This window comes from Cucurbita moschata, unplaced genomic scaffold (genome assembly GCF_002738365.1).
Source record: "Cucurbita moschata cultivar Rifu unplaced genomic scaffold, Cmos_1.0 Cmo_Scf00004, whole genome shotgun sequence".
Classification (NCBI taxonomy): domain Eukaryota; kingdom Viridiplantae; phylum Streptophyta; class Magnoliopsida; order Cucurbitales; family Cucurbitaceae; genus Cucurbita; species Cucurbita moschata.
The window spans coordinates 6,535,987-6,552,430 of record NW_019268520.1 but is presented as its reverse complement, the minus strand read 5'-3'; the positions used below and the strand labels follow the sequence as shown (position 1 = coordinate 6,552,430).

The following is a 16,444-nucleotide window of genomic DNA, read 5'->3' as shown; positions in this document are numbered from 1 at the left end:
GAAATTCAAAATTATACAGCATTTAATGAGGTGGGGTAATAATTTGCATTATTTTGAAAATAAAATTAATTATGTAACTGTTTCGAAGGAAAGAGTTGGAACATATGGGAGTAGTGAATTAATGAAGTGAATTCCAGTAGAATAATTGAAATATGAGGATTAAAAAAGTATATGCACATTGAAAATTTACCTCGAAAGATAGTTGCGTACCATTAAAATCATTAATGTAAAATATGTATAAATACAAAAGAATCATTAAAATAGTATATATATATATATACTTCTATATTTGTATTACTTAATTTCTAACACCCTAAAAAATAAAATTTCAAAAATATATTAGCTTTGAATTTTAATTGAATTTATTGATTTCGTTTTACTTTGTTTTCTTCGTTGAAACCACAAGTTTTTCTAAAAAGAATAAACCACTTTAAACTTCAAAAGGCAACCGGATCCTTAAGAAGAAAGGATGCGCTAACCGATCATTACAGGCAAGAGGACAAAAAAGAACAAGGAAAAATGGATCAATTTCCAAGCTATTTGCCATTACAAGTTTGGCCATTACAGGAAAGATAAAGCAGGAACACGTAAATGCGCATTTAATTTTGGACGTCGATTGAGAATGAATGTTTAACTATTGAATCGGCCCCACTGAAACCGCGGGGACTTTTACATATCGAATATTAAAATTATGGATATTGTTTGAAATCGAGGCATGGAGATATTTATCATGTCAAGCTCTTAGACAGGATTCGAACTCTGTTCTTCATTTTCAACCACAGATGTGGATAAACCAATAAACAGGCATATGGATAAACACAGAATTCTTAAACAAACACGATCACTGAACCATAACAGCATATTCGTTTTTACACAACTCCATAACTGTTAATATTCATAATGAACGCGACAATTTAAGGACGCAACGACAGAAGGAAAACGCTTGGAGATTTGATAATTATTATTACGACGCATACTATTAGTAGTCGAACACAATCTCCACTCGAGAGGATTCGAGCGGCTGCTCATTTGCAGTTGCATGGATCGCAGGTACAGTTGTCACCGCACTTGCAGCCGTTCTCGGCTCCCATCTCTGACGCCTCGAAGGACCTGATATGGAAAACGCTGGTTTCGTTAATTAAAGACTAAGTTTCTCTTGAAGGATTAGGTTTAATTTCATGAACTTACATCTTCTGAGGAGCGAGACCGACGACGAAGGTCTCGATGGTAGCAGTGGTCTCTGAGAAGCTCATGTCAGGGAACATCTTGCATCTGCAGAACAGAAAATAAAAAACGTCAGAATCATCGCAATAATCCTCTAAAAATGAAAATTGTAGTCCTCTTAGACGAATATCCGCCTTAATCGCGCGATCTTTCTCATCTCCAGAGTTCAATAAAAGAACGGGCACATGATCAGATCGCCATCGAGCGAGAAAAAAAGACATAGAGAAGACAGAGAAATCGAAAGCAACATACAAGAAATCGGAAGATCAGATACTCGAGAGATAATCATCCACAGAATCAAATCAACGAAAATAAATTACGCGATCGAATCCTAAGGAGAAAAATAGCGCTTACTCACCCTCCACAGCCATTTCCGCACTTGCAGGCAGAGCCGCATCCACAGTTTCCACCACAGCACGACATTTTCGACGATGAACAACGACGAACGAAGAGGTTGGAAGGTTGTTTATGAAATGAAAACAGAACCTATCGCGATTGAACGAGTTTAAAGGGGTGAAGGATGAGTTACTTAAATACAGGAGGGGAAGGGGAGAGAGAATAGTATCACCGTCCACGTGTCAAAACCATAGCGGATTAAAACCATCTCGTATAGTCCCAAATCTGTATCCGTTATCTTCCACGCATCTCTCGCGCTAATCGCCTTCTGGATTTAGTTGTATGGCTTTTGTGGGGTCCGCAACAGACAATCAGGTAAATCGACGGTCCACATTTGATCTAATGAAAGATAAATAAACGGTTGGTATTTTAAACAATGAAGAAACTACCAAATATATCTTAAATCAGTCAAGATGTATTTTTCTAAAACAAAACAACGTATTAAATGATAATTAGGGCGCGCTAATTTCAAACTCAGATCCAATTAATTTTCTTAATATGCAAATAATTATTTATATTTTGAAAACATTTCTAACACTTAACATTTAATATTTTTTCAAGGAACCCTTAATTTAAAAAAGTTACATTTTAAACTTTTCAAATTCTACCAATATACATCCATTTGGTAGCATTCCTTCGTTTAATTGATGTGATAAATACATTTTTTAATTAATATATTATATATTCAACAAAATAACAAAATTTCCCACATAAATATCTCTCATATTTGTTTTATTCAAAATATATTTAAGATTCTATTTCAAAATAAAATAGAAGCATATTAATTTTTCCAAAAACAAATCTCAAAATCAGACATGTACTACAAATGTGTCAGTTAATTTGTAGTACATTTGCGCATGTTAGCATAGTAAACGCAGTACACTATTCAGCAGCCTAGTAAGTGCACTACTTATTCTTAAAGTCCTTTTGCAATGATTTCTTTATATTGATCATATAAATTATGGTTGTCTCAATATTATAATTATAAATAAAAATGAATCAACTTAAATTTCCGACTTATTAGTTGATGATCTATGTCATAAGGTTGGTATAACACAAAATGTTAATCCATTTTCGTTAATATTTAAAAATAATAATAAATTGAAATAGACTTTTTTTTTTCTTCAAAATATTATTTTTATGGGTCGATGACAAGTTAAAAAAATTATTTATTTGTCCTATTAGAATCCAAATTACTTAATGGGATGCATATTTTTTTTTTTGATATGGTATCTTTTAACTTGTTTTTATTTATTAAAATGTGACATAAAATTGTCCACGAACGTCATTTTTTCAAGAGACAATAGACTTGCACTTGAAGTGGAGCGAGTTTGAAAACTTCAATAATAACTTTTTTAGAAAAATAGTATATATATATATATATATATATATATATATAACTACGCCTTTTGTTTAGGCAAAGGACAGCACATGGGTCATTCATTCTGGGTGGGACCCACAAAATTCGACCTTTTTTACCATTTTACCTTTTGCCAACGAGGACATTTTCCACCAACCCAACATAGAAATGGGCCCACGTTGTCAATCCTACCATAAACTAATGGGCCCACGCGGAAATCTATCCAAAATAAGCCGCGTGGCCCAAAATTTGCTGTGATGCCTACCTTAATTTATTTTAAACTTTAATTCTTAAAGCTCCTTTTGGGGGATCGAAAATTCCTTTGCTAATCATTTAATCAGCTAAATTTTTAAAATAATGGACCAACAATATTTGTTTGGTTCTTTTTTTAAAATATTATAATATTTTAGAACTATTTTATCATTTTTCATCAAAATTATGGTTTATTTATACCGTTTAGGGAAATTTGACAATCACTTCCCCGTTCTGCTCAACTGTTTTGATGGATTATATTTGTTGAGCACTGTAATGGGCCATATCTTGGTATCATGGGCTTACCTTCGTCCGTATAAGGTTGGCCCAATAATGTTACAGGCCCACTACCGTGGACGGTGGCTTCCGTATCGTCTTCCCTTTCGAACGACGTCGTTTTANAAATTATAGAGAATTTATTGGGTGATTTTTGGCCCTGGCGTTTGAAAATAACACACTTAACTATATATACATATACATTGAATACAACATACTTATTTCAATAACACGTTTTGTTAATTTTTTTTATTAGAAAAACAACTAATTTTAGTTAGAGTACTTTTTGGTTGTTTCCTATTTTCTATATATAATCTTGAAATTTTGACTAAAATTTAAACGTTAAATCTGTTCTACAAAGTTATTACTTTCAACATTTTAAATTCAATTAAAATTTTAAAAATACTCTTAAATTTGGTTTAATTAGTTGAACTAAAAATAGGAATAGAAATAAATTATTTATTTGTTGTTCATGCTGAAACCACAAATCCTATTAAAGCTACCCAAACTCTATTGAATTGCAAGAAAAATATGAAGTTACTTCGAAATATAGTGATACTGTTGTTGAAATGAACTAAACTGACAAATATTTGAATAGATGTTTTAGTTCAATTAGTTGGTCTAAACTAATTCAACATGAATCAATCAATAATCATATAGATTTTTTTTTTTTTTTTTTTTTTTTTTTTTTTTTTTTTTTTTTCCGGGCGGTGGTCGCTTCAGATACTTCAGATGGAACCGGAGATGGCGAATGAGCCTTCTCCGATGGCTTCAGCGTTTTGATTTCTGTGGTTTTTGTCCAATCTTTGATAAGCGAGTTTTTCATTGAAGTAACAGTTCTGAAGTTCAGAATTTCACTACAATGGCGCCCCCAATCGCGTACTCTGCAATCGACGACAAAGATTTCGATGATGCGGCTTTGTGGGCTGTAATCGACTCTGCTGCTGCTGCTGCGACTTCTTCCTCCTCCTCGTCTACATCTCGTAAGTCTCTAGCACTTAATTGCGTCAATAAATCAAACCCTTCCCCGCCGCCAAAATTCCCAAAAAGCCCTAGAACTCCATTCCAGGCGCAGAAAAATTCTAGGGTTTTTGTAGAGGGTGAAGTGGTGCATGAGCCTTGGGTGTTTCAACCTCCTCGGAAAATTGCAAGGACGTGTGCATCTGAAATGAGTGAGAGAAGTCCTCTTGCGGTTGTCTGTAACAATGCGCTACGGAATCCGCCTGCGCCGGTATATTTGTCTCCTGAAGCGTATTTGTCGCCGCAGATTGCTTCTAGATCTGAAGGCTCACCAGCTTTTAGTGGAAGTGGGCTGACCGAGGAAAGGGAAGTTGCAAGGCATAGCCTCTCTGGGCAGTTCCCTTCAGTGTCTCTCTTTAAGGAGTATCAAAATGCGGCAATGGCGGTATTTTCTATATCCATTAATTCCACCTTTAGTTTTCATTTTTTCATATGATACTTTCCCTGCGCAAACCAAGCCTCTGTTTGAACAAATTTCAATTGAACAGGCAACCATGGGATAGCCCGAGCACTAAAAGTTAGAAACTTAAGACTAACAGTCAGAAACTTAAAGAATCCATTGGTATGTCATTCGGGAATATGTGTTTTATTTTAGAGTATACATTGTGGGAATCCAAGAATTTATCACTGAAGGGGTAGGAATCACATCAAGTCAAGGTCATAATCTCAATTAATTTCTATTGTCGAGCAATAGTTTTTTTGCTGTAGGGGTTTCAAGGTTTAGTTAAAAGACAATAGAAAACGTTTTTCTTTCTCACTTGTCTCAAAGATGATGTTAAGCTTTTAAAAGTATTGCATGTTACAATGTCTCAGTTCAGATCAGGCTGTTGTGGAATATTTCGGGGCCATGAGAAGTCATTATTGGCTCGTTTTAGTGGAGGCCACGGAAAGATTTACTGTGAAGATTGAAAAAGAACCTAACTAATCTAAAGCATGGTTTAAATCTTGGTAAAATCCAATTTAATTGTACTAAGCAAGCCAGCATGAAAACTATTTCGAATATTTCCCTTCTAATTCTCTAAAAAGCTACATATTTTGCGTCTATGAATGGTCTTACTTGCTTTTGAAACCTTAATAATCTCTAATTGTGTCATGGGATTGAATTAAGTTTCTCTGGTTATGTCATACCGCCTTCCTAAATTTGCATTGGCTATCATCCCATGTCTTCTGTATGTATCTTGTCTCTAAATATTGTTTAAATTCTATATTCTTTGAAATTCTCAACGTACAGATTCTAGAGAAATCAGATTTCACCATGATTGCTGGGAACCCTTTCATAAAAAAATCAGGTGGAGTACTGTACTCTATGTCCTTTCATTCCAACATGGAAAAATAGATGTAATTGGGGCAGTTTACTTTATACAGGATGGAGGAAAATATCATTTTATTTCAATCTCTCTTTTGAAATCAAGGACAAGACAATTGAATTTGACGATAACCGCAATGTCCAGCGTGCTGAGTTTGTTGTTCGAGCATATATGCAGTATGTTTATGGATGGACTTAATAACTCATCCATTATACTATTCCTATTTGTTTATCGATTTCTGCTGTATTCAGCCCCTTCCACGTTATATATAATCTTGAACTGAACTACACTCTGAAATTATTTTTCTCAATATTAGAGGTGGTAGATTTTGTGATGGATGGGGTTCGTGTGAACGACGTGAGAAGAGATTTATCAAGCCAAATCATGATATTCCTAGCACAGCAGAAACAAGGGCAAAGAATAAGGCATGCCAAGTAAGTCACTAATTTTCACAACCAACTTATCCGAATTTATTGTATAAGCTTCAGCTTATAGGTTAGAGTATACAAGCTAAATCTTTTATAATAGTTAACATTTTCTATTATGTAGGCTCAAATATCAATTCTGTTCCTGAAGCCTAACATGTGAATTATCAATATTTGATATCTATATAGAACGAAAGACATTGCAGGAGTTTTGAACACCTCCTCCTCTATCATATTAAATTACCATTAAACTTTTGAAAAAAACTTAAGATCTTAGATTTGAGCATATATATTCAATTTTTTTTTGTACATATCGTCGACAACTTTCACTCTGTATGTCGTATGGATTGGATTTGGATAAAAATGGTACATGTTTCATGCTCCTTTTAAATCCATTACCCAGTAGAGTAGATGTGATTCGTACTTAAACATTTCCAGGACCTGCTTGGCATTGGAGAGTATCGACCTGGTGCATCCCAGGGGCAAAAGTAAATACTTGCCTGATTGATTCAGCCCACAAAAGTTCGAAGAATGCAAGTTGTAACCAAGCCGAGATCTCTCAAGGAACAACTGTAATGGAGAAACACCATCTACCAAAGAGAAGTTCATCATGGGTTCTTGTAATGTTGTAGGCACTTTCTTATCTTTGGTAAAACATTCATATCTTTTTATAGAAAGTGATTTAGTTGGTTGCACCTTTTCTTATGCACTGGCATTACAATATGTAATAATGTATGTTGTTGGTCCCACTTCCCCAGTTTGGAGGATCGTTTGGTTGTTGCGAAGTGATGTTACTTTCTTGGATGCCTGCTATACAGCACTTTATCATTATTCCTCAGTCGGTGCAGGCCATTGGTTTAGTGATAAAACTCTTCTGTTCGAGCTCGAGCTGGATTTGTGGCCCATTGTCTGAAAAGGAAATTGGTTCTGCGGATGAAGCAATTAACTTACCGTAACGTGGGACCTTCATAAATGTTTCATCATGTTGGGGGCTGAATTTTTCACAATTTTGGATGGAAATTGAGATTTAGAATAGGTGTAGCAATGACTAAAAATAGTGTGATGCCGATTAAGCTTTTGATTTTCATTTTGGGTTACTGCAACTCTCAATTTTCTCCATTATTCTAATGGTTTTTGTACTCATTTTTGAAACATTTACATGAGTTCGAGAGTAATATTGTGATTTTTGACATAATAGAGTTAGTCTTTAAATAAAGGTAAAATTCATAAATATTTAATCTAAACATTATAATAATAATGTACTAATAAAAATTAAGTTTTATGCAATAAAATATACTAATAAAAATACTTTCGTAGAGACTAATTTGAAAAAAAATCAATAATAAACTAGTAACAATTTTATGATTCACATATTAAATTACCATGAAAAAAAATTGGAATTAATAAATTAACGTAAATAGTAATACCGATAAAAGGGTGTTTTGGACATATTGGGTGTTGATCAACCAAAATGACCACAATAAGCCCTTGGCTAGTGGCAGAAGAAGAAATAGAGGAGGGTATAATAGTAATTGCGCGAAAAGAAAATAGAATTTGGGAGTTTCCTTCTCTGGCCCTCCACTGGTCGTTAGTCCACCTTCAAATCGGACGGCAGTAGGAAATTATTCTCTCACGTCCTTTCCTTCCGCCAGCTCCCATGTCTGCTACACAGAAACTGCAATTCCTCCACAGTTCAAATTGACTGAGGCTGATATTTGCAGGGCCAAATGCCAATGGCGTCGTATGACAGCCATGTGATGCAAATTCGCAAGAGCAATCGTACATTCTTGTTCTCTCTATAATTTAAGAATTTTTATAGTTTCTTCCTTGTCCATTCTTGTTCGTCGATTTCTTCGGTTTAATTATTTCACTTCGTCCTGAATTCTCCTTTTGATATCGCCGGATTTGACTCTTCGTCGTATCTCTCAAGCTCCAAACTGACCCCCTCCCCTTTCTCCTGGTACATTATTGCACTTCATGCTTTCAGATTCAACCATGGCTCAACAGGTATCCCTCTCTCTCTCTCTCTCTCTCCCTCCACGTGAAAATTCGGAGTGCTTTATTTTCCCTAATCGAGCGTTTGATTTCGGAATGTAGGAAGATGGATGGCCATTAGGCTTGCGGCTTATGAACACCAGAGTTGGATTGGCAAGAAATCATGATCTCTCGGCCTCGGTTTCTTTCAATACTTTGCGCACTCATTCTCCTAGTTCCTTCACCGACTCTTCCTCAGATCTTGATACAGAGGTCTGTTACTTCAATTAGTTCCTCTTTTTTTTTTCTGTTCTTCTTTTGCCTGTGTAACTGTATGCGTTAGAGAGGCTGAAAATTTAGCACATTATGCTTGACTATAGAAGAATTCCTTTTCTTTCATGCTCTCGTTCGATCATGCAAATACATTGCGTTGGGTTAGTCACAAAAACTTCAAAATCTTTGGCATTGTCTTTTTTGCCCTGTTTTTGCTAAATTCCATCAGGCAATTGGTTTTTAGTCAACTGGATCATTCTACCATGACAAGAGCATCACGCTTGGGAGTCTCATTGGAGTCTCTAGCCTTCTGGAGCTGTCGCGAAGATCAACCAAAGGAAACAGAGTGGAAATACTCAAAGACAAAAAGAAGTACAAGTCCAAGCCATGGTTGTTTTCTTTATCTTTATGCATTAAACTCCGCCCTGATGCTGTGAGCTTGAGCAGTTCTCCTTCACTTGAACACTCTCTTGAAGCAGAAAGGAGAGCTCATAACCCGACCATGTATGGACCCAATGATTACTCGCCTGTTCGTCCTGTTTCTGGAACAAACTCTTTGTTTTCCAGTGATCAAGTTGCTCCTGTGCAGCCATTTGCACCGGCGGTCACAGAGGAAAGCAGAAGATCAATTGGAGAACTTGCCGAAGATGGTTACTGTCAAGGAATTCCTCCACTCTTTTCATGTCTATATTGCCAACTGATCAAATAATTCTTTCTTTCATTCCTATAATAACTTTGAATGCATTGTTTCACTACAACTTTTTTCTTCATGGACAAATGATGCATGTCAAAAGTTATATGGTCATTTCTTTCATTCTACCATTTGGGTTGTGGGAGACTTATCATAATCACCATTGAGCCATTGTGTTTGGATCAGACAAATCAATGTATTCTCAGCTGCTACGTTCAGTCTGTTTACTGCCAAGTTAGTGAACCATTTTAAGTGGCAGCCATGGCTAGCTTATTAACTCTTAGCATATGATAGAAGAAAAAACTTCAAATGGTCCTTCTCGTACGTTTGCCCACATCGAACCACACGACCCTTGCATACTTTACAATGTGAGCCCCATCAGTACATCCAAATGACGATGCTCTATAGGTGAAGTAAAAACCATAGAACCAGATGAATCTGAGGTTGTCATATCCACCGGTCATCTATCTCTTAAGGCCATTTTTAAGACTACACATATTTCCCTGGATTTTGTTCACTCAACTTCCCAAACAGGGCAGATAAGCTCTTCAAGCTGCTGTTTTCTTCATTGAAATTTGACGTTCTCAAGCCCTTCAGTTTCAATGGGGAAATTTCTTGGTCTACAAAGTCATTACTCTTCACCTCAGCACAAGAAGTTGAGCAATGCTGCTTCTGCAAAATGGGCAAACAGGGGCTGTTGGACGAGCTGTCGTTGGATTAGGCTTTTTGTGGCAGCATAAAGTTAATGTGCAATGGGCGCACATTCTATGGCCACATGGTTGGGCTTCAATATTGCAGCACAACTCTGTATCGCTATCCTGTTTGGAAGGATTACCACAAAGTAATCTAAGAGTAGTATAGTATACCAATGAGTAAAACTAGAACATTGAGGGGAAACTCCAAGAATTTTAGCACCCTCATTATCATTAGTCGAGCTAAAATGTGTGGTTGTATTTACCTCAGATGCTAAGTCATTGTCATCATACGCATCAATGTGAGCATCAGATTTCAAAGGACAAGGAGGTGTGATGAATTTTTCCATCAATATGGCCTTCTCTCTCTGCATGTTTGCATCCATCAAAGCCTTTTCTAGCAAAACTTTTGCATCTGAATCTAGCTCAATGATTAGCTTCAAAGGTGAAGGCCATACTAGAGGTTCTGGTGATGAAGGGTTCAATAAAGCTGCACAAGCTTGATGCTTATGCTTTAAAGCAACCGTAAATGGTATCCTCCTGCAAATGATCGAGCTGATACCTTTAGAAAACTTCATTAGGAGGTCTATTGTTTACTTCCAAATTGGACTGTTCTAAGACAAGTATGGAAATAACTTAACATGGTGCCTAAGGCTTCAGTTGATCATGAATAGCAATCATATCAGGAAAAGAAGGTATCGAGGTCTGAAATTTTCGGTAACGTTTACAACTGTTATAATAGTTCAAGCCTACCACTATGAGATATTGAGGCAATAGTATTTGACATTTTAAAAAATTATTTCATTACAATAAATGCGTCTAAATTAATTAATTTTCGGCCGATTTTTCTATTTAAAAAGGAAATATAAAACGTGGTTTTAGTCCTTTTCTGAAACTATTTCGGTGATTGGTCGATTGCTTACGGCTGTAAAGTAAAAAACAACGCACGGCCGCACAGTATAGATTCTCGGGCTCGATAACATTTCAGCCCAACACCGGGTTCAGTATTGGGCCTTACCTTTTACCCATTTCTTAATTGGGCCTCTATTTTTTGTTCGAGCCCACTCCAACGAAAATTTACGCCCAAGACTTACGAGGCCCAACAAGCCCATATATATTAGCATTAGAGCCTAAAACCACCCGCTGTCTGAAGTTCGGCTACTCTAAAACCCTAGAGAAAACCATTTCCTCTCTTCGTTGCAGCCTACACACTCGCAGCTTATTGCTTAGTTTTCCGAAAATTCAGCCATGTCGGGCGTTGAGATTTCTCGTTCGGAGAAGAAAAAGAAGAAGCACCGGAGTAAGGATGACGAAGTGTCACCGGCTGTCGGTTCTGATGAGCAGCCGCCAAAGGACGTTGCCGACTTTATGATCAAGCCTCAAAGTTTTACTCCTCCGGTGGATACATCTCAATGGCCTATTCTTTTGAAGAACTATGATCGTCTCAATGTGCGTACCGGTCACTACACTCCTCTGCCGTCCGGTTTCTCCCCACTCAAGCGGCCTCTGGCTGACTACATCAGGTATGGTATTCTCAATCTTGATAAACCGGCGAATCCATCGTCGCACGAAGTTGTGGCTTGGATTAAAAGAATTCTTCGGGTTGAGAAAACGGGTCATAGTGGTACTCTCGACCCGAAGGTTACTGGGAACCTGATAGTGTGCATTGATCGAGCCACGCGGCTCGTGAAATCGCAACAGGGTGCGGGTAAGGAGTATGTGTGTGTTGCTCGATTGCATTCTTCTGTGCCCGATGTTTCTAAGGTGGCTCGGGCTTTGGAGACGCTCACCGGGGCTGTGTTTCAGAGGCCGCCGTTGATATCGGCTGTGAAACGACAGCTTAGGATTAGAACTATATATGAAAGCAAGCTTCTTGAGTATGATGCTGATAAACATTTGGTTGTGTTTTGGATTTCTTGTGAAGCTGGAACTTATGTTAGGACGCTATGTGTGCACTTGGGTCTGATTCTTGGCGTTGGAGGGCATATGCAAGAACTTAGGAGGGTGAGATCTGGGATCTTGGGTGAGAAGGATAACATGGTTACAATGCATGATGTGATGGATGCTCAATGGGTTTATGATAATTTCAAAGATGAGAGCTACTTGAGGAGAGTAATTATGCCACTTGAGGTGGTTTTGACGAGCTATAAAAGATTGGTTGTCAAGGATTCTGCTGTTAATGCTATTTGTTATGGTGCTAAGTTGATGATTCCAGGGCTGTTGAGATTTGAGAACGATATTGAGGTTGGGGAAGAAGTTGTACTCATGACCACCAAGGGTGAAGCCATTGCTCTTGGTATTGCAGAGATGACTACTTCTGTGATGGCAACTTGTGATCATGGTGTAGTTGCAAAGATCAAAAGGGTTGTGATGGACCGAGATACTTACCCAAGGAAATGGGGATTAGGTCCAAGGGCATCAATGAAGAAAAAACTTATTGGAGAAGGGAAGTTGGACAAGCATGGAAAACCGAATGAGAAAACTCCTTCGGAGTGGATGAGGAATTTGGTTTTACCCACTGGTGGGGATTCTTTGGTTGCTAGCGTGTTTGCTTCTGACTCTGCAACTGTTGATGAGGGTAAGCAAGAGACAGAAAAAGATGGTGGAGGGCGGAAGCGAAAACTTGATGAAGAAACCGAAGCTGCTCCTGCAAAGAAACTGAAAGCTGAAAAGACTGAAGATGCCGAAGAAGTTGAAGAAGGCGGGAAGAAAGAAAAGAAGAAGAAGAAGAAAGACAAAGAGAAGGGTAGTGGTGAACCTTCGGACGAGGAGAATACTGTGCGGTTGGAGAAGAAAAAGAAGAAGAAGGACAAAGAGGGTAAAGAAGCAGGTACACCGGAGGAGACACAGAAGTCGGAGAAAAAAAAAAAGAAGAAAGATAAGGAATCTGGTGTTGGTGATGTTCAAAATGGGGAAGCAGATGATCATGTTGATGGGAGTGAGAAGAAAAAGAAGAAGAAAAAGAAGAATAAAGAAGATGCAGAAGAGTAAGATAGAGGGATCAGATTCTTACATTTTATTTGGGTAACTCTGATTGTATGGCTGTCCATTTCAGTTTCTTCTAGATTTTGCAAGTTCTTTCTTTCTTTCTTATGCATTTGCTGTAGAATTTTTGTTTCAACATTTCGACTCTGTTCGATTCTACCATAGTATCTTCCTGGCTATCATCTCTTGGATTTATGGTCTCTTTTGATATCTTTGATTCCATCTTTTGCAAGCTGATGGGCCCATCCTTGGGACAACCAAGGATTTGACACTTCAAAAGAAGCAAATGAAGAAGAGGGTGGAAGCAGGAATGGCCCATATAGAACGAACATCTATGAGCTCAAGCAAATCAATTTTGTTTTTGTTTGTATAATTTGAGATGTGAAATCAAGTTGACATTTACTAGTTTGCTTTATCCATAATACGAGTGTTGTTCATCTTTGTTGCTTAGTATGTTTTGATTTTATCTGTTTTCACCAAGCAGATACCAAATTTTCATGGCCGATCCAAAATGTCATGATATCCAACAATTCCAACTAGAAGAAAACTGCTAAATTTGAGACCAGCACAACAGACGTGGGTTCATTCAATTCTAATCATTTTACATAATTATAAGAATATATAATTATATTTGCATGAGCTTTCCGTAAGGACTTCATGGCCCAATGGATAAGGCGCTGGTCTACGAAACCAGAGATTCTGGGTTCGATCCCCAGTGAAGTCGATCTAGATATATTATTTTTAAAGTTTCCCATTTTATCCATTGGAGTATAAACGTACATTAGTCTTTTCATTATTTACCTCTGTCCTTTTTAGTGGGGGTGGTAACATTTGAAATTTTCTTTTGTTGTGAAAAGGTTGGATGAAACGGTGTCGTTTCTTAAATAGAGCACATGGACCCCACATATATTCCCATGCAAAAAAGAATATATATATATATATATATATAAAGGAAGACCGTAGTACACTACAAAAGCCCTAATCTAACTTCTCTTAATGATAATCTCGAAAAAAAAAAAAAACCTTTAATTATTTAAAATAATTATGAAAAAAAAAAATGGAAATTTCCATTTCCCAATCTTCTCCAAACTCCATTAAGCCGGTCAGCACCGTGTCCACCCAAACATAGAGACACCAACTTTTTCTCTTTTCTTTTTGTTTTTGTTTTTATTTTTCCCCCTAAAACCAAAATTAAATAATAAGAAGAATAAGAAGAATAAGAAGAATAATAATAAAATGTGGTTTGTGCATGCAAAGATGAGAACCACTAATCTCTCTCCTCCCACAATGGGTTGGATGAGAGAGAAAGGGAAAGGAGGATGAAAAGAAGGTTATAGAGTAAGAAAGAAAGGGAAAGGAGTCGTTCTTCCTTCTTCCTTCTTCCTTCTTCCTTCTTCCTTCTTCCTTCAAACCCCAAACCCCATTTAACCTTTACAAAAGACAAACAGAACCCAGAAAACAAAAAACACCTCACCATGAATTTCTCCTCCATTCCTCCTTATCTTGATCCTTCCAACTGGCACCAGGTAACCGTTTTTCTTTTTCTTTTTCTTTTCTTTTTTTCAATATTCCCCTATTTTCCTCTCTTTATACCTTCAGTTTTTGTTTCCTTTGAATATTCTTCACATATTTCATTTCATTCCCTCTTATTAATTTCCCCTCAGCAACTCACCCATCAACTGGGAACCACCACCACCGGAGTTAGCTCTCAGCTCCTTCCTCCACCCCCTCCTCCGCCTCCTCCCCCACCTCCCCCTCCCCCCCATGGCGTCGGTGCTCCCACTTCCATCCGCCCCGGTTCGATGGCCGAGCGAGCTCGAATGGCTAATATTCCCATGCCTGAGGCAGCATTGAAATGCCCAAGATGTGATTCAACCAACACTAAGTTCTGCTACTTCAACAATTACAGCCTCACTCAACCTCGCCACTTTTGTAAGACATGTCGAAGGTAAATATTTATGATTTTATTCAAATTTATTTAAAAAATTTCTCTTTTCTAAATAAATCATTCCTTCCATAAAAGGGTTACTTAGCTTAGCTTCTATGGTTCTAAATTCAAAGGCTATTATATAAAATTTTTAAGATTTCATATTTTTGGCTCCGCTCTTGAAGGTACTGGACTAGAGGTGGAACGCTGCGAAGCGTTCCGGTCGGGGGCGGGTGCCGGAGAAACAAAAGAAGCAAAGGGAGAAGTTCCAAGTCGCCGCCGGTCAGTTCCGACCGACAACAAACCTGTGGTTCAGGGAATTCCTCATCGAGTGCAATAGCTTCCAACAATAGTGGAGGTCTTTCCCCACAGATTCCACCTCTCCGCTTCATGGCTCCTCTCCACCAACAACTCAGCGACTTCGACATCGGTGGCTTCAACTACGGTGGTGGCCTCTCAGCTCCGGCCACCGTTACCGGCGACCTGAATTTTCAATTGGGCAACACTAATTTAGGTGGAGGAACAAGCATTGGATCTCTCTTGGGATTTGACCAACAATGGCGGCTCCAACAACAAGCTCCTCAATTTCCCTTCTTTTCCGGGTTAGACCCTTTCGACGGTGGTAGCGGTAGCGGCGGTGACGGACCCAGCTGGGAAATGAGGCAAAAATTACCATCAAGCTCAAGGAATTTAACCCAAATGGGGAATTCAGTAAAAATGGAAGAAACCCCAGATCAAGGTAATAACATTGGAAGACAATTAGTTGGCAATGAACAATATTGGAGCAGCGGATCAATGGGATGGTCGGATCCTTCTGGTTTCAGTTCTTCATCTTCAACAAGAAACCCATTATAGAAATGTTCACAACTAACGGTTTGGTCGGATCAATGGGATGGTCGGACCCTTCGTGTCATCATCATGGTTACCTCAAACCCTAGAAATATATGCTACTTTCTTTGTTCTCTTAAAAATCATATCTTTGAGGGTTTTTTTTTTTTTTTTCTTTTTTTTTTTTAATATTAGAATTAGTATTTAGGATTGGAGTTGGGAATGAGAATTGAAAACATTTTATCACAATATAGATTATTGAGACTTTGTGTGTCCCTTCCTTCATATATTATATGATCATATCAATATCCCAAAATGCATGCTTTCCAATATTTTCCCAATTGTTGCATAATAATGCCATGTCTCAAACCCTAAAACATCTCACATTTTTTAATACGATTTTAGAACTTTCATGATTACGTTGATTTCGATTCGACTTCTAAATATAGATTCTCGTGAATAAAAAACACTAATTATCGTTTAATTGTTGAATTAGGGTTTGCTACTCGTAATTCTCCTTTTAACACCAATGGTACTAAAAACCCATGATAATAAACATATCGTTGAATCTACAACTCTCGACACCGACACGACCTTCGTTCTAAAATGAGGAAACTGGAAGTAAAAGGTATGAGAGCTTTTATTTGTTTAGAACAAAATTCCCCGTAAAGGCTATATATTATATGGTTATGGGAAATGCATTTATATTCTGCAAAGTGAGTTTTTGTTTTCTATAAAATTTTATCTTTATTCTAGACAAAGGGTTTGTAGTAAAACAAAGGGATGTTTTTTTTTTTTTTTTTTTTTTTTTTAT

The 16,444-nt window shown here is 37.4% G+C and overlaps 6 protein-coding genes and 1 non-coding gene across 9 annotated transcripts; 5 read left to right on the top strand and 2 right to left on the bottom strand.

Moving 5' to 3' along the window:
- Positions 1-741: 741 nt before the first annotated feature.
- LOC111441898 (metallothionein-like protein type 2 B) lies at positions 742-1,744 on the bottom strand. Its single transcript, XM_023079090.1, has 3 exons — positions 1,583-1,744; positions 1,189-1,272; positions 742-1,110 (listed from the first exon to the last, which is right to left on the bottom strand). Exons 1-3 carry the CDS (start codon positions 1,645-1,647, stop codon positions 1,026-1,028), a joined length of 234 nt encoding a protein of 77 aa, XP_022934858.1. The 5' UTR covers positions 1,648-1,744; the 3' UTR covers positions 742-1,025.
- Positions 1,745-4,193: 2,449 nt separating this feature from the next.
- On the top strand, positions 4,194-7,391 carry LOC111441889. Of its 2 annotated transcripts, XR_002710245.1 has the most exons (6): positions 4,194-4,913; positions 5,760-5,817; positions 5,894-6,011; positions 6,152-6,269; positions 6,699-6,909; positions 7,019-7,391. XR_002710245.1 is itself a non-coding variant. In XM_023079082.1 (5 exons), the coding sequence occupies exons 1-5, from the start codon at positions 4,371-4,373 to the stop codon at positions 6,750-6,752; spliced, it is 891 nt and encodes a 296-aa protein (XP_022934850.1). In that variant the 5' UTR covers positions 4,194-4,370; the 3' UTR covers positions 6,753-7,093. The 2 variants fall into 2 exon arrangements, 1 of the variants encoding a protein (XP_022934850.1); XM_023079082.1 differs by having other exon boundaries at positions 6,699-7,093.
- A 460-nt stretch (positions 7,392-7,851) lies between these two features.
- Positions 7,852-9,432, top strand: LOC111441894 (uncharacterized protein At3g17950-like). 2 transcript variants are annotated; one of them, XM_023079086.1, is made up of 4 exons: positions 7,853-8,039; positions 8,191-8,267; positions 8,358-8,507; positions 8,752-9,432. In XM_023079086.1, exons 2-4 carry the CDS (start codon positions 8,238-8,240, stop codon positions 9,214-9,216), a joined length of 645 nt encoding a protein of 214 aa, XP_022934854.1. In that variant the 5' UTR covers positions 7,853-8,039; positions 8,191-8,237; the 3' UTR covers positions 9,217-9,432. The 2 variants fall into 2 exon arrangements, 1 of the variants encoding a protein (XP_022934854.1); XR_002710246.1 differs by having other exon boundaries at positions 7,852-8,267; positions 8,737-8,889.
- Positions 9,433-9,509: 77 nt separating this feature from the next.
- LOC111441896 (putative E3 ubiquitin-protein ligase XBAT31) lies at positions 9,510-10,483 on the bottom strand. Its single transcript, XM_023079088.1, has 2 exons — positions 10,157-10,483; positions 9,510-10,016 (listed from the first exon to the last, which is right to left on the bottom strand). Exons 1-2 carry the CDS (start codon positions 10,466-10,468, stop codon positions 9,837-9,839), a joined length of 492 nt encoding a protein of 163 aa, XP_022934856.1. The 5' UTR covers positions 10,469-10,483; the 3' UTR covers positions 9,510-9,836.
- A 559-nt stretch (positions 10,484-11,042) lies between these two features.
- LOC111441884 (H/ACA ribonucleoprotein complex subunit 4-like) lies at positions 11,043-13,315 on the top strand. Its single transcript, XM_023079071.1, has 2 exons — positions 11,043-11,082; positions 11,116-13,315. Exon 2 carries the CDS (start codon positions 11,139-11,141, stop codon positions 12,879-12,881), a length of 1,743 nt encoding a protein of 580 aa, XP_022934839.1. The 5' UTR covers positions 11,043-11,082; positions 11,116-11,138; the 3' UTR covers positions 12,882-13,315.
- Positions 13,316-13,526: 211 nt separating this feature from the next.
- Positions 13,527-13,599, top strand: TRNAR-ACG. Its single transcript has one exon. It is a non-coding gene; the product is annotated as a tRNA-Arg (tRNA).
- A 553-nt stretch (positions 13,600-14,152) lies between these two features.
- LOC111442097 (dof zinc finger protein DOF5.1-like) lies at positions 14,153-15,887 on the top strand. The gene is made up of 3 exons (XM_023079370.1): positions 14,153-14,401; positions 14,540-14,823; positions 14,988-15,887. The coding sequence occupies exons 1-3, from the start codon at positions 14,351-14,353 to the stop codon at positions 15,655-15,657; spliced, it is 1,005 nt and encodes a 334-aa protein (XP_022935138.1). The 5' UTR covers positions 14,153-14,350; the 3' UTR covers positions 15,658-15,887.
- The last annotated feature ends 557 nt before the right edge of the window (positions 15,888-16,444 follow it).